This window comes from Notechis scutatus, chromosome 2 (genome assembly GCF_049901735.1).
Source record: "Notechis scutatus isolate UNSWTSFEM ecotype Mainland chromosome 2, rNotScu1.2, whole genome shotgun sequence".
Lineage (NCBI taxonomy): Eukaryota > Metazoa > Chordata > Lepidosauria > Squamata > Elapidae > Notechis > Notechis scutatus.
In genome coordinates this window covers 77,532,296-77,549,850 of record NC_142010.1, presented here as the reverse complement: position 1 = coordinate 77,549,850, position 17,555 = coordinate 77,532,296, and the positions used below count along the sequence as shown (strand labels likewise).

The following is a 17,555-nucleotide window of genomic DNA, read 5'->3' as shown; positions in this document are numbered from 1 at the left end:
AGAAATCTTATTTCTCTGTATCCAAAACAATTGATTTTGTCCAAAGTAGTTGCATCAATTAAGAATCTAATATTGATTGTGAACAATTTCTGCCTGAGTTGAATTTTTGGAACCTGTACTCTGTGGGTATTCAGATCTTAACCATATTAATGTACAATTGAAATAGCCAGTTTTAGGATGGACGTAGTATTATCCTCATTAAAACTAGAGATAGGAGTCTATTTGAAAAGTTTCCGTTATTTACGTTTTTTAAAAAAATCCTATTGAAAGAGTCTATCTACCACACGGAAGCTGATCTTTATTGAACTGCCTGTTACAATGAAACCTCTTCAGATTGCCTCTAGGTGGCAGCTCTTCTGTATAAGCCATTTCATACACCTTGGCTCATTTCATTTAGAAACAGAGTTATGCTAGATTATATTTTTTCATGAATCGCTGTGTAGTAAGTAGTGAACACTGAAGAAATTTTCCTTTATTGTGGTCATTAAAAATGTGGAGATACTGCTTTTCTCAAGTGATGTCCTTATTGCAAAGCCAATATCTGTCTCTGCTTTTATAGGATCAAAATCATTCTGCTGGTGTTCCTCGCATTCCTGTTTCTGTTCCTGTCACTGGTGTAAATGCACAGCCTCCCAATGTTTCCATGGCAGGTAACCATGGCAATGCAGTTTATCTCAACAGTCAGCAGCAAGCAGCTGTAATGAAGCAGCACCAGATGCTACTAGATCATAAGCAGCAACAAAAGCAGTTGTTAATAGAACAACATAAACAGTTTCTAATGGGACAGAGGCAACTTCTTGCTGAACAGGTAAAACATATTGTTGTGACAAAGATTGTGCCAATGTAGTGGAATATTCAGTACTTGATTATGTTAAATAATCAGGTTGCATATTATGTTTACCATGAGAGTAACCTATTACTACTTACTGGAAATTTTGTAGGATTCCCACTCACCCCTCTAAACACATGCCCTTAATTCAGAAAGGATTAGGAAGATTGCATTCAGACATCCTTGGAGATAGTTACTCATTATTGTGAGCTGCCTTGAAAATTGATCTAAACAGAAAGTCAGGATAATGGCTACAGGATCCCTCTTTCCAAAATTTAGGGATGAGTATGGATCCTTATCTGGCCACAGTTGCACATTTCTCCTGATAAAGGAAGTGTTAAGAAACAGAAGAAGAAACTTTAAGAGTGAACAGTTCAAAAACAGCTTAGGACAACCCTAATAAGGGGCAGGAAGGGAAACGATGGAGAAAGGAATGGAATGGGACAATTCGCCACTGACAACTCACCTTTGCCAATTCACTGCTGCCAAGACACCACAGGACAAATCAACACAGCCAATTTGTCGTGGACAGCTAGAGAGAGAGAGAGACCCAGTTGAGCGAGCAGGTAGGCAGAACGCAGAGCGACAGCGATGGCCAGGAGTTTTGGGCCAAAGGGAAAGATGGATGGGGGTAAGCAAAGTGGCGGTCAGGGGTTTCCCCATTTTTACACATACATACCCTGCTGCTGCTCTACCAAGCTCCTGGCCATTCAGAGTTTGGAACACATGGCGGCGGCAGCATTCAGGCCATTTGGTGGCAGTAAAGGCCAGGTGTGTCCCATTTTCATACATCCTGCTACCACTGCCAAATGGCCCAAATACTGCCACTACCAAACTCCAAGCAGCTCAGTGTAGTGGCAGGAGATATATGTGAAAATAGGAAGCCCCCAGTCACCACTGCTCTGCCCATCCATTCATCCACCCTCCAGTGGGAAGCCCCTGGCCATTGCTGCCACCCTGCACTTTGCCAACCTGATCGGTCACCCACCTGCCCAGCTCTCCTTCCAGGGAGAAGCCCCCGACTGCCTCTCTGCTCGCTTGTCTGCCCACCCAGTTCTCCTTCCAGATGCCCTGTGGCGAATTGGCTGTGTTGAGTTTTCCTGCGAAAACCTGGTGGCTGGCCGCACTGAGTTGTCCTAGACCTGAAATGAATAATTCACTGTCTAGAATGCTGAATAAGATTATTGCAGATGCTTTTATTGCAAAATCTGCTGGTTCTTCCTGATTTTTCAGATGGACAAGGAGAATCATAATAAAAAAAAACAGATTGATTAAAGTAATAGTTGTTGAGAAAGATTGCCAGTACCTAATTGTAATCCCCATCATCTATCATTGTGTTTAGAAAGAGCAAATACAAAATAATAGGGTATGTAGACAGTTCACAGTACCAGACGTTCCAAATGTAGTAAACTACAGTACTAATGCTTCTGTTGAGCCGTTTTCTGTGCTTCTGGTCTGAAACCAGAAGCTAATAAGTCTCATTTGAACATTGAGTTAAAAAAGAATGTTGGAAGAAGGCAGTGACAAACTATTAATAGAACTGCATGGAGGAAGTTATTCCAAATGAAGCTTGACACAAGGACTGTTTACATTAATTTCTTCACATTAAGTATATTGTCACATTTTTTTTTTTACTCAGAACATTTTCTGTTCACTTTTGTTTTTGGTGTTTTAAAGAGCACACATTACATTTTGCATATAAAGCATATTTTATTTTCTAAAATTGGTGTTATATTACAATCAAAGCAGTGGTTAGTTGGTTCAACAGTAGAATGATACATCCGATGCTTTGTATGGAGAATTCTTATAACCTGGATTTCCATTTTAGGAGAAACAAAGGCATCATCAGGAGCAACAACTCCAAAGGCATTTGACACGACCACCTCCTCAGTACCAAGATCAGACACAAAACGCATATCAACAACAAGTTGGCCAGTTCCCAGGTAAAGGGGGATGTGGGGTTGAACTATGAAGGACTGGGGTGGACATGAGCTATGTTTAAAATGCTCTTTTGTAGTCAAAATATAGTCTTGTACTATTATTTTATTTATTAAATACTTGTGCTATTATAGTGTGTGATTCCTAATGATTGATAATAGCTACAAAGTAGAAATTTAAAGTCTCCACAATAAAATGCAGATTAATTGTTCAAGTTAATAAAATCACTAGATCAATTTCACTAGATCTAAGCCAGCAAGCCCTGCAGATTGCTAGAAACTACTATATTGCATGTTGCATATATAAAATGTTGCATCAAATATTCTAAAAATGTTTAGATTGATTTTTAAAATCACTAATGTTGGTAATCTTATATTACAGGCTCATCTCCATCAATGACAGGGGTAAATAATTTAGGCCAGTCCAACTCCAGCAGTCCACGAATGTTTTCTCAGAATCAGAACATGATTCAGATTGGACCAGGACACAATTCTGTCTCATCAATCAGCAATCAGCAAGATCGAGCAGTTAATCAATATACTGGTCTGCAGACTATTCAGCGAGGTAATTTATACAGCATGGCATCTGGTATGACCCAGATGGTTCAACAACATGCAAATCCAACTGCCAATGGTCAGGCACAGATGCCAAGACAACCCGGTTTGGCTCAGGGCACTGCTCTTCCTGCTGGATATGGACAGAACACGCTAGGAAATCCAGGCATTTCTCACCAACATAATAAAGGAGCGCTAAACGCTACATTATCCAAGCCTCAGATGGCAAGAATGCCAGCAATTGGGGCCCAAAATTCATCCTGGCAGCATCAAGGTATATCAAATATGAACAATCAGGCTCAACGAAATAATAGTTTAGCAATGTTTACTGCCAGCTCCACGTTCCATATGCAGCAGAAGTTGCCCAGTCAGCAGTTTGCCCAAGGAATGCCTCAGGTAAGTCTCAACACCAGCAGGACAATAGCACCCATGAATTCAGCCGTCTCTGGACAGATACTGTCACCGTTAGGGGCCCAGCAGCGGACAAACCCTCCTACTCAACAGCCAGTCCAGTCACAACAGGTCTTGCCAGGCATGAATCAAACTGTCCCAGATCTGACTTTCAGCCAGAATCAGAATCAGCAGCTGTCCAGCAGAACCAGTCTACACTGTACTCAAGGTTATCCTGTGAGGACAGCTAATCAGGAATTGCCTTTTGCCTACAGTAACCCATCTGGAGGTAATGGACTACAGAACTTAACTGGGGATACAGACCTCATAGACACTTTATTGAAAAACAGGACTTCAGAAGAGTGGATGAATGATTTGGATGAGTTGTTAGGGAATCACTGAAATGAGATTTGTTTGTTTGTTTTCTTCCCTGAGTCATTTTTTTAAATTACAAATTAACTTTGGACCAAATACCTGTGCCATTGAAAACTCACAGGCTCTAGTGGGAATGTATTGGAGTTGCTTCTTTCTGGGTCTAAGAACATGAAAAAAGATGCACCAGCTTTCTAGGAAAAAATGTCATTTCTGTAGTGTGTCTGGAACACAACATATGCAAACAGTTTGGTGCGCACCCCAAACAGCCCAGCAAAAAATGTAACTTTTCCCAGTGTTTTACATTTGAAGACTTAAATGTGAACCCGTGCAGTTGCAGTGCAGAAAGTAAGCCAGCAAGAGATAGGCTTTAAATATTCAGTGTTAAGGCATTCTTTCCTACAGATAGTGCTAGATAGACTTCTTTATCTTAATTTGGATCTCTAAATAGTAAAAAGTGCCACCTTTATTTTCAAGGAAAGGTTGTGTATAGACCTTGTTCTTTTTGGAATCCTCCTTAGTTTAGGGAAGATAATGTTCTAATCAATGTGTGCCAACATTCTTAGCAAACCAGATACAAGAATTCACAATAACTGATAATGGGTTTACTTACTGGAGATCCTTAAATATTACGACATTTCCAGCAGCAGGTTGCTGTAGATCTAAACTGGGGAACTGGTCTTAATTGGCTTATGGCTTACTGAACAAAGCAATTTGCACTCTGCTATTGGTGGGGAGGGGGGTTCTTTTTCTTTTTTTAGTTATTTTTTTTAATTGGAGAAAGACTTAAAATCAAGTGTGTGCACTTTTTTCTATCTCCTTTCCTGCATTCATTAAAGTTGGACTGATCACACCTCATTTTTCTGTTTGATTCAGAGGGCATTTATACTTAGCAGTGTTTTTGTTTCCATGTGCATACTGTACTATGTGGATAGGATGATCTAGTCTTTGTCAAGCAGGTGAAACAAGTCTTATGCCTTGGGAGTTATGGACTGAAAATTTTGCAATAATGGCACAGGAAGATGGGGGCACACTATACTTCTTTTAAAAATTTAAAACTTGTGAGACCCTTTGGGGGAAATGGTGATTGAAGCTTTTTAGAAATATAAAGATTAATCTCCAATGAAATAAATGCTGCTAATTCATCATGTTCCATGGAGATACTTTCCTGGATGTGTAAAATTAGTTCCTTATATGGCAAGGAAAAGAGAATTATTTTTTAATGTGTTACCAAAAAGAATTTCTGCTTGCCAACAAACCACCTTTTGCCTTAACCTTTAGTTATAAAGGTAATCAATTTGAAAGTTGTTTTAGATACCTCTCTATTCCTACTCGGGGTTTTGTTTTGTTCTTTAATGAACAGGGCTACTTACCTCCTGTTATAAGGGATCTTAATTTACTTCATAACATTTGCAACTGAGAATCATAGAATTTCCTTTGCCTCAGATACGTTCAGGAAAGTTTATAGAGAATCTGGGATATTTTGGACGGGGGAACAGTGAGATTAAAAAAGATGAACAATAGGAAATTATTTTACTGTATCTGCAGTGTTCCTCTCAAATGTGCACTTTGGAAAACAATCTGCTTTAACACTACTTTTAATTTAATTTTCCCGTTCGTTTCATTGTATATGGTTGCCATCCATGATCAAGATTAGTATGCCTTGCTAAAGAGATGTTTGTGTTTTGGGGGATAATTGATGGGGGGTAATGGTGAAAACTGCATGTTAATGAATGGTTCCACTACTGATATGTCCAAACTGAAGCAAGTTGCATTGAGTGTATATTTTTAAAATGTCATTTTATAATAAGAGTTGCTTAATTTAATAATTAAAGTATAGGTGTCACTATATTGTAAGTAAATTAGATTAGAGTTAAATTTACTAATTTTTTCCATAAATCAGCAATTGAGTTACATTTTTCAGTGAATTCAATTCAAAGATTTGATCCAAAATGAATGTTAGCTGGAAAACATTGTAATCTTTGTAGCTGCTTTTTTGACCATGGAAAAATTATTGGGGTCTGGGAAAAAGAGATTTGAAATGGAGATATATTTGTTATATGTTTTGGTAATCTTGCACCAGTGTGCCTTCCTTTTGTTTGTGGAGGTACTTGGGACCTCATATTTCGTAATTATTTGAGTTCTTCTTATTTCTTCTTTAGGTGCAGAAAAAAGTTTTATAACATTCTAGCTTAATTTATCAGAGAAAATCTTGGTGAGAAGAAAATGGAATGGACATTTTGTGTTTCAAGTGCTAAAGGCAGATACCTCCGGTCTGTCTTTGTTTCGTTACATAGGGTTTTATCAGCTGTAGCACACACAACTATGTATAAGCCTCCTATTGGTTTTTAGGTATCCTGGATTACAACTCCCATCGTTCCACACACAGTAGTCCTGCTGCTGGACTGATGGAAAATTGTAATCTATAACATTTCAAGAGTGACAAATGCCTTCTGGTGAAATAAATCAACTGGAAGTAATTTTGGATTGACTCTGCTCTTTCAAAATTTAAAAAGAATTTTTAAAAATTCTTAAAATGTAAGTCACGTTATATCTTCAACTTGATTTCAGTTTGTTGTTGCTTTCAGTTGATATGTAACTGTTTTCAGATTTGAACATGTAGCATAATGTTAAAGAGGTAAAAAGTCCCGTGCAGTGATGCTTGAACATGGAAGCTATCTGGGACTAAGTGCAGGGCACTCCCCATCAGTCACTAGTAGCAGTTCATAAATGAATATCTGCACTTGTGCTTTCTATTTGCTGCAGCTTCAGAGCAATAAGACGCCCCCGCCCCCCTCAATTTGCCTGGTCTGTTGCCTCAGTTTTATTTATAGGCTGCAGTCCTGGGCTGGTGAAAAGGTGTGAAAAAAACCATACCTGTCCAAGATTCCCACCCACCCCCACCTTCCTAAACCCCCGCAAAATGGAAAGGGTGCTCAGTTTTTCTATTCTACACATTTTCTTTGTGTAAATAAATGTTTACAGTTTTATATTAAAGACTGAATAAGAGTTAGATCTTCTGAGTGTATATTTTTTACTTTTTATAGATTTTAAAACTATAATTCTTTATATATATGTTGGGGGCGGTTATACATTTTACATTTGTTTAAATGGTGAACAGTTCAGATTTGATGCTAACCCTTTTTTTTTTTTTTTTTGACATTGAGATGTATAAAGAGTCCATTAATCCTATTTTTTTTTTCTTTAACTGCAATTATTGTGGCACACCAAAAACCTTTCACTTCTGTTATGTCATTATTAAAAAAATAAATATTTTGCTAGTGTACTGAACATATCGTTGTGAGGTTTCTTTTATAAATATCCTGAGATGAATATAGTTTCTATTATCCTTGGAACTGGTATGGATTCTTTCTTGGTCCTTTCTTTCCTTTATTTCTGCCAGAAGCCAAGGTCCACTTTTTTCATTCCAAGGAATACCCTGGCTCATCTGAAACTGAAAGATGCTGCAAGGCCAAATGTAGAGCATTGGCTTAAGGCCGTGATGGCAAACTTATGGCACGCGTGCCACAGGTGGCACGCAGAGCCCCAGACAAACTTGCCTTCACTGCACATGCGCGTGCCTCCCAGCTGATTTTCAGCCTGTTTGAGGCCGTTTTCTCCCTCCTGGAGGCTCAAGGGAAGCCTCTGTCACCTCAGGAGGCTAAAAAATGGGCCTTCCAGAAATACCGGGAGTGCCTGTTTTCAGCCTCTGGAGCCTGGGGGAAGCCATTTTCGTCCTCAGATGTTTGAGGGAAGCCTCTGAGCTTCGGGAGGCTGAAAAATGGGTCTTTTTATTTAAAACGAGCAAAAAATGGTTTTTCGGCCTCCCAAGGCTGCAGAGGCTTCCCTCAAGCCTCCAGGAGGGCGAAAACAGCCTCCCCTGGGCTCCAGAGGCTGAAAACCGGCACTTCTGGTATTTCCGGAAGGCCTCTCGAGGCTGCAGAGGCTTCCCTCGAGCCTCCGGGAGGACAAAAACTGCCTCAAATGGGCCAAAAATCAGTTGGGAGGTGCGCACATGAGCAGTGCAGGTAAGGGGGCGGGGGTGTTGCATGTGCAGGGGGCATTGCATTGTGGGTGCCGGTGCACGCGCTATCGCGCGCATGCGCACTTTCGGCACACCACAACAAAAAGGTTCATCACTGGCTTAAGGCTTCCATTTGTCGTGTATGCATTTCCATGTCAACATTATGTATATATTTTAAATTGTATTTTTATTCTTTAACAGAGTGCTAGACAATGATTAATGCCAGTTTTATATAGCTTTGGCCATGAAAATTAATGCAACAGTTTTGGAAAAGCCTTGTCTTTCTTGCATATTTTTTTTAAAAACTACTTTAGAATGTAAGGGAAGAAATAATCAGAAGATAACTGTAAATGAGAACTGGGTGGTTTTTTGTTTTGTTTTCTCGGAAACAAACTGGCTCTCATTTTAACCTTCAATTAATCTAGAATGCAGCAATTTGTCTTTTAGCTGGCACCCATTGCTACATGCATGTTATACCTGTGCTCTAAACCAGGGGTCTCCAACTGGTAGTCTGTGGACCACTGGTGGTCTGCGAGAAAATTTTGGTGGTCCCCAGAAAAATTGTTTGCATTTTTTATATTGCACTAAATCAGGGGTCCTCAAACTACAGCCCCTGGGCCGGATACGTGCAATGAACATTTGTTTTGCTGCAGTCTCCCCCTTTGGGGTTTTTTGTGCGGGTCGAAGGGGGGGCAGAAATTTCAACTTGGGGTCTGCTTCAGCTCCCTGGTGCGGGCTTTGGACGAAGGCTGGAGGGAAGTGCCGCTGGTGGCAAAGAGCCAGGAGGACTGCATCATGGCCTGGAACTGGTTGACCATCTAAGCCCACTGAGCCTCCTGGCCTTGCACTCTCACAGGTCTTCCCTCTGCTTGGAAAGCCTATGCTTGTAGTCCTCAGGTGCTTCTCCTGAGCCCCCTTGGTCAGATCCAATTTGAACTGAGCCAGCTGTTTTGCCAACTCTTTCTCATGGTGGCTGCTTCCTGTTGGGGCCTGGCCGGCAGGCTAGAAGTAGCTAAGAGGGGAAGGGTGAGTAGAGGCCAGTGAGGCGCCCCTCAATGTGAGTGACATCGAGTTGGCTACGCCTACCCAGTTACATGATCACCTGGCCACGCCCACCCAGCCAGTCATTAGGCAGATCATATTAGTGGTCCACGGGATTTAAAATTATGAATTTAGTGGTCCCTGAGGTCAGAAAGGTCGGAGAGCCCTGCTCTAAACTCTGTGCTGGCTTCCATTTAGACTCCCGATGCAATTCAATGTGCTGGCTGTCACCTCTGAAATCAAATCACATGACTTGGCATCAGGGATCTACAGGACTCCCAACTGGAATTGTAAACTCAACCCAGATGTCCTAAAAGAAACTTGGTCTCCCATTTCTTGAGGTATGGGCTGGAAGAGCTTAGGGACAGCTTCTTGCTAGCAAATGCCTGTATTATGAATATTCCCCCCTCCCTTATAAGTTAGATTGTGCACCCCATTCTGACCTTCCCATTCTGACACTCCTGAAAAATTTTGAGTATGCAGTACAGCTTGTACTGTACTTTTATCCATTATTTCCTGTTTCAAGCTGTGGGATAATGTTTTGCATCGGAACAATGAACAATATGTACTATTTCTTTTTTCTTTTTAAATTTTATTGGTTTTTAAAAACAAACATAAACAAACAAAACATAAAAACATCAAGCTATCTTCCATAGGTGTACATACAGTATGCCGGTTGGTTTACTAATTGTTTTGTGCTTCCATTTCGTAGTCTTCAATCACAATTACATTGCATATAATCTCATATTGTCAATCAAAAATTAAATACCTTAGTATCATTATTAATCAATCATTTGACTATACTTTTATTCATTCATGTTTTACAAGATAATCATAATTTACTTAGTTTATTTTATAATAGTTCATATTATCATCCCAAATCTATCCTAAAATCATTTTGTAGATATAATAAGAAAGAAGTACATCTTTATATATTTATTATTTTCTAAAAGTCTACATATTTCATTACTGTATTTTATTGTCTAACCATTGATAGAAAAGATCCCAAATTTTATAAAATTGTTTATCCTCTTGTTCTCTAATTTCAAATGTCAATCTACTCATTTTAGCACATTCCAATATTTTCTTAATGATTTCCTCCTGTGATGGTATTCTCATTTTTCCAGTTTTTATCAAATACAATCCTAGCTGCTGTTAATACATTTACAATCAGGTATTTCAAGTCTTTACTATATATTTCAGGTAAAATTCCCAATAAAAATATCTCTGGTTTCAAGTCTATATGTTTTTTTGTCATTTTTTCCAACCACATGTGGATTTTAGTGCAGTATTTTTTAGCATCCGCACAAGTCCACCACATATGGTAATATGAGCCAGGTGTCTGATGACATTTCCAACATTTTTCGGATTTATTCTTGAACATTCTTGCTATTCTTGTCGGGGGGGAAACGCCACCTGTAAAACATCTTATACAATTTTCTTTATATGCTGTTGACATTGTCATTTTATAATTTTGAGACCACAATTTTTGCCATTTCTCTAAATCGATCCCATATCCAAAATTCTTCCCCCAAGCAATCATAGTTTCTTTAACTTGTTGTTCTTCTAGTTTAATTTCTAATAAATATCCATACAATTTTTTAATCACCTTTTCATCAGTACCTGTCAAAATCTTATCTAAGTCAGTCAGTTTATCATAGAAACCTTCTGTTTTAGAATCTTTATCATACCTTGAATGTATTTGCACATATGAAAATCAATTCATCTTTATACCTTGTTCCTCTAGTTTTTGCATAGATTTAAGTTCACCCTTTTCATTCAATATTTCACCATATCTAACTGTTTGTTCCTTTTTGTATATTATAGGATACGAAAATGCTTCAATAGTCGATAACCAGACTGGAATTTTCAAATAACATTGTCTTTTAATCTTCTCCCAGTTTAACCACAGAGCCTCCCATATATAATGTCTTCTAAAATACCCCTGTGTTTTAGTTCCTTTATACCATAAAAAAGCATGCCACCCCAACAACAAATCATGTCCTTCTAATGTCAACAATCTAGTATTTCTTAGTGTTATCCATTCCTTAACCCGCATCAGATTTGTAGCTTGGTAATACAACTCCCAATTAGGCAAACCAAATCCTCCTCTAATTCTAGCATCTTGCAAAAGTTTTAACTTTATTCTCGCTTTCTTACCTTGCCATATATATTTCAACACAATTTTATTTAAATCTTCAAAGTAGTCTTTTCCAAGCCTAATTGGAATTGTTTGAAACAAATATAAAATTCTGGGTAATATATTCATCTTGATTGTTGAAATTCTCCCTATTAGTGACAGTTGTAAATTTTCCCATTTCACCAAATCTAGCGCTATCTGCTGTTTAAGTTTAATATAATTATTCTCTTTTAATGTACTACATCTTGCTGTCAAATATATCCCTAAGTACTTAATCTTATTCATGATCTGAATTTTCAATAGGTCTGCCAGTTCTTCCTTTTGTCTTAATAGCATATTCTTTGTCAAAATCTTTGTCTTATCTTTATTTATTTTCAAACCAGCCACCTTTCCATATGTCTCTATCTTTTCTATCAATTTTGATGCTGTTTCTAAAGTGTCTTCTAAGATGAAAACCAGATCATCTGCAAATGCTTGCAGTTTAAATTCTTCCTTTTTGATTTTCATTCCTTTTATATTCTTTTCATCTCTAATATTTCTGTTTAGCACTTCCAAAGTTAACACAAACAACAAAGGTGATAGTGGGCACCCTTGTCTTCCTTTTCTTATATTGATAGAGTCTGTCAGTTGTCCCTCTATCATTACCTTTGCCGTTTGCTTATAGTATATAGCTTCTATTGCTTGAATAAATTTTCTAGCAAAACCCATCTGTTCCAACAATAATAACATGAATCACCAATTCACATTATCTTATAATTATATATGCCTTCTGTGCATCTAGAAATATCAGAGCCATTTGTTTTTCAGGATGTGCCTCGTAGTATTCCAAGGTGTCCAAGATTACTCTCATATTGTCTTTAATTTGTCTCTTTGGGAGAAATCCATTTTGATCAGGATGGATAAAATTATTTAAATATTTTTTAAGTCTTTCTGCCAATATTGAAGCAAAGATTTTATAATCTGCATTTAGTAGAGAAATGGGTCTATAGTTCTTAATTTGTAATGGGTCGGCCTCCTCTTTTGGAATAAGTGTAATATAGGCTTCTGACCATGATTTAGGTATCTTCTTCTTTAACATAACTTCATTCATAACTTCTAGCAATGGAAGATTCAACGATTCTTGTAATGTTTTATAATATTCTGCCGGAAGTCCATCTGGGCCTGGTGCCTTTCCATTATTTTGCTTCTTGAGTGCTTCGGTTAACTCCATCATCGTTATATTGCTTTCTAACATTTTTTCAGTCTTTTTAAGTATCTGAGGTAAATTAGCATTCTGTAAGTACTGTTTAACTCTTTCCTCATCAATATTCTCTTGCATATATAATTTCCCATAGAAGTTTCAAATGATTTCCTTCTTCTCTTTTGCTACCATTGCCATCTTGGCCTTGGTCATCTATTAATTGCAATATTTTCCTTGATTCTTTCTCCTTTCTCAATTTGTATGCTAGCCATCTACCTGGTTTATTTGCGTCTTCAAAATAGTTCTGTTTAACACCTCTAATTTTCTGTGCCAATTCTTCTTTCTCTATTTGACCCATTTTGTGTTTAATTATATCCATTTTTAGCTTGATGTCCTTTTTCTGTGGCATTTTCTGTAGCTCTTTTTCAAGTCTTTTATGCTCATCCTCTAGGGCCTTAGAGGCTAGTCTTTTCATAGTATTCCTTTTCCTTGTATAGTCTATTAGCAAGCCTCTAACATATGCCTTCATTGTATCCCATAGATTCTGAATTGATGTATCTTCTTTTTTGTTTTCTCTAAAGAAAAAAGCCAATTCTTTCTTTTTCCTCCACTGTGTGAAGTTTTTTTCCTTTAAAATAGTATTATTTAACGTCCATCCAGATCTTCTTTTTTGTCCTTTCCATTTAATTGTCATTGGATTGTGATCTGCCCAAGTACTTGTTTCAATATTTATTTCTTGAATGTTAGTTATTAATTATGTTGACATCCATATCATATCTTTTCTGGACCATGATAAGTGTCTATTTGAATAGAAGGTGTATTGTTTAGTTTTAGCATTTCTTTCTCTCCATGTATCTTTTAAGTTTATTTCATCTACCATTTAAAAAAAAGATTTAGGGAGAGTCTTTCTGTTTTGCTTTATTGTTTTCTGTGCTGTATAGTCCAATTTATTGTCTACAATTCCATTAAAATCTCCCATCATAACTATATTAGTATAGTCCAGTTCGATTATTTTCATATGTAATTTTTTGTAGAATTCTTCTTGTTTGTCATTCGGAGCATAAATTGCAATCAGGAGTGTTTTCATATTATTGTCCATTATTTCCACCATTAGTATTCTTCCATCATCATCGGTATAAATCAATTTTGCTGGGGTGGTCTCTTTAATATATAAAACCACTCCTCTTTTCTTACATTGTGTCAAGGAAGTAAATATTTTCCCTAATTTTGTTCATAAACAATATGTACTATTTCTATTTAGACCATTTGTATAACCACCTATCTTCTGGACAATATGCAAAAGATGAAAAGCAAAAAACCATAACATAACATAACATGCAAAATAACCCACACCCACATCTAAACTATTCCATTTTCAAACCATAAAAACAAATTCACCACCAGGGCTGGTTCAAACTCCCAACCCAAATGCCTGAGGGAACTGCAGCTGAGCCTGGAAAGGGGCTGAAAGGGACCCCCTGACAGGGGTCCATCCTTGTGCTCCTTGATCTCTTGGTGGCTCTTGAGCAGCGTATCCTTCTGAGCTAGGAACAACTTCCCACCCAAGAACACTTGTCCGTCTCTTTTTTGTATGCATAATGCATGCCAAGGGCCACAGAGAAAGTAGCCACTAAAAGGATGGCATCGCAAAGTGAATCAAACTTTTTTCTTTTTAATCCCTTGGAAATTTTAAGGCTTAAAAACCTACCAATGAAGGAGAATATTTGCCGTTTGAAACGAGGAGTCCTTGGTGCTCCCTCAGCTTGGTCGTTTTCTTGCAGACATTTCCTCACCCAAATTAGGTAATATCAGTGCTAGTAAGGAATGGGGTTTACTCTCAGTTATATATTCTAGTGGCTTGCCCTCTCAGTGTTGGTGGGGATGGTCTTGGAGAACCTTTGGTTGGACTGTTTACCGTTAGCTTGTCTGACAATTCCTTGACTGGGTATTGTTTCTCTCTTGATTGTTGGTCTGATGTAAATCTTGGTGTTAATCATCTGGGTGTTGATTTCTGGTCAGGGGTTGTTTTGTTCTTTTTGTTCCTTTTTGGCTTATCTTCTTTTGCACAGTATCTAGACATACATCTACATACCGTGCAAAAGAGATTATTAACAAGCCACAAAGGGAATGAAAAGCCACTAGAATATAAACTCAGAGCAAACGCCATTCCTTACTAGCACTGATAATGTTACCTAGTGTGGGTAATGAAACATCCGCAAGAAAACCACCAAGCTCAGAGAGCACCAAGAACCCCTCCCTTAAAAAGATGTAAGGTATTTTACCCCTTAAACCCTCCCCAGTGACACTGCTGGTGCTGAGAAAGCATGACCAGTGTATCAGGTTTTAATTAAAAGGAGTAAAGGAAGGAAGGAACACATGTGAAAAATCCCATGCTATACTGTCAATTTCATGAATTAATAACAAGTATTCCTTGCTTCTCCTTTCAGAAGAGAGTCCATTTAAATATTCACCAAATCCTTGTTAATTATTAACTGCTACAAATTAACCATAGATTGTTTCTTCCAATGTACTCTTAGCTAGAGTTTTTACTTGAAGGAACCATAACTTGCTCTTCATTTCCTAGAATTCCAACTGACTTCAGTTGGAACCAAAAACATTTTAATTCCGACTTTACACTTCTTAGAGAGAAAACTCCGGATAACAACATGTACTATTACTTTTCAGCTATTTTTACACTGAGGTTCATTCTGATTCATTTGCCAGCTCAGTGAAACCCACAAACCCAACATTCAGTCTCCAAATTGTTTATTTGTGATGGTCTGCAGAGCCTCACGCACAAAACACATTAGCAACATTTTCAAGGTGAAAGACTTCCTCTGGTAACCAAATACAAGCTGTATCTACTTTACAAGAACAAAGGGACTCTCATTAGAAGCAGATAATTGGCTACAAGTAAGGTGTCCAGCAACTCTGTACTCAGATACATTTGAATCATGGTAAAATAAGCATACATATTAGAAAAATATGTACCACATTATAGTGGTGGACTTGTGAGGACGCTAGAAAATATTGGACTAAAATTCGCATGTGGTTGGAAAAAATGACAAAGAAACACATAGACTTGAAACCAGAGATCTTTTTATTGGGAATCTTACCTGATACATATAGTAAAGATTTGAAATACCTGATTGTAAATGTATTAACAGCGGCTAGGATTGTATTTGCTAAAAACTGGAAAAATGAGAAAATACCATCGCAGGAAGAAATCATTAAGAAAATATTGGAATGTGCTGAAATGAGTAGATTGACATTTGAAATTAGAGAACAAGAGGATAAACAATTTATAAAATTTTTTTTATAAAATTTGGGACCTTGAAGACAGGAGGGCAGCCCGGCGGGCGAGCGGAGAAGCGAGCGACGCAGGGATTCTATCAATGGTTAGATAATAAAACACAATAATAGAATATCTAGAATTCTAGACTAAATATATAAAGATATATTTCTTTTTTTGATATTATATCTATACAATGTTTTTAGGATAGATTTGGTATGATTATATGATTTGTTATAAAATAAACTAAGTAAATTATAGTTATCTCACAAGGTATGAATGAATAAAATTATAGTCAAATGATTGCCCAATAGTGATACTAGGGTATTTAATTTCTGATTGATAATATGAGTTATTATGTAATGTAACTGTAATTGAGACTACGAAATGGATGCACAAAAAAATGGTAAACCAACCGACACACTGCTTGTATATTTATGGAAGAAAGCTGGATGTTTTTATGTTTTGTTTGTTTTGTTTGTCTTTAAAAACCAATTTAAAAAAATTCAAAAAAGAAAAAGAAAAATATGTACCACATTTTTAAAAATCTACCGTGCTAGGCACTAGGCCGTGCAGAAACTTCTCTATTTTTCTTGACTCCCAAATGATAACATGGACAACTTACATAATTTATGTAACTTGCATTAAAAAAATGATGTAAATGGTATAAAGTTTGTAATTGTGCAATTAACAAATTATGCAAATAATGTCAGTAATAGACATTTTCACTTGTGGACATTCTTGTTTAGCAGACCTTTTTTTCTCACCTTGTCTATAAAATCAAGATTTATGGCATTGATCAATTCCATATATTAAGGATATACCTTGAGAAAAATATTTAACAACTGTTACTTTTTGTAGAGCAAAGGCGGTATAATCTATGAGTCTCCATGTTATTGAAGAAGAAATAAGTGAGAGGCAGGCATATTTAATATACCTAATTAACATAATTCAGCCCTACCATTCCATCTTTCCTTCTTTCCAGGCAGATAGACACATTCTCAAACTCAATGTGTCAAGTTATTTACCACTTTCCAATTTTTGTTTTCTAAAGACACTCTGATTTGGCTAACAAGAATGGGATTAAATTCACTGCTTGCATAGAATTTACTGGAGACTATTTAATGCGCAACACAAACTTGAGAACTTTTCTGTCCAGCTTCTTGCTAAATATATGCCTTTTTTTGACCTTTCAAGACAGTCAACTTCGGCCAGCAGTGATGGCTTCGCCGTCCAACAAAGGATGGGCTAGAAAGACGCATAGGATTCAGAAGCTGTCTCATTAAATCATTAAAGGTATAGTGCTCAGTTGCATATTAACCAGCATTATATTAAAAAAAAACTGAACAAAGAACCTGAAAGGCACTAGGGAAGACTCCGTAATAGTTATCCCTACTGAGGTGTTAAATGAATATTAAATGTTTTTTTCCAAAGTGTTAAAATAATTTTAAGAACAAAGACTCTTTTTTCAAAGCAAGCTGACCTTATGTAAAAAACCAGAACATTTAAATATGTTGTTCCAAGGGTTATGTAAATTTGAAGACTATTTCTTGCCTGTGCCTTTCAATTACTGATTAAGTGCTCAAACTAGTATCCACAGTTTAATGTGGAAGATTCAACTTCCTTAATAAAAGTTACATTTCACATGGAGCACAGGTATAAGGACCAAAAGCTTTGAGAGAATAAATTGTTTGTAGTATTCCTGGATACACAAAGATGAGCCTTAAATAAAACAGCAGAAATTACAAAAGTAGCATCAGAGGAGACCCCAGTTAAAGTGAGAGGCTAATGTTCC

General features: G+C 37.2%; 1 protein-coding gene across 2 annotated transcripts in view; it reads left to right on the top strand.

Moving 5' to 3' along the window:
* Positions 1–7,374, top strand: part of MAML1 (mastermind like transcriptional coactivator 1) — a 39,318-nt gene extending 31,944 nt beyond the window's left edge. For both annotated transcript variants that reach the window (XM_026686443.2, XM_026686436.2), the window contains exons 3-5: positions 560–808; positions 2,658–2,772; positions 3,149–7,374. In XM_026686443.2, the coding sequence (XP_026542228.2) occupies positions 560–808; positions 2,658–2,772; positions 3,149–4,113 (1,329 nt within the window). In that variant the 3' untranslated portion in view covers positions 4,114–7,374. The remainder of the gene's footprint in view (positions 1–559; positions 809–2,657; positions 2,773–3,148) is intronic.
* Positions 7,375–17,555: the final 10,181 nt, after the last annotated feature.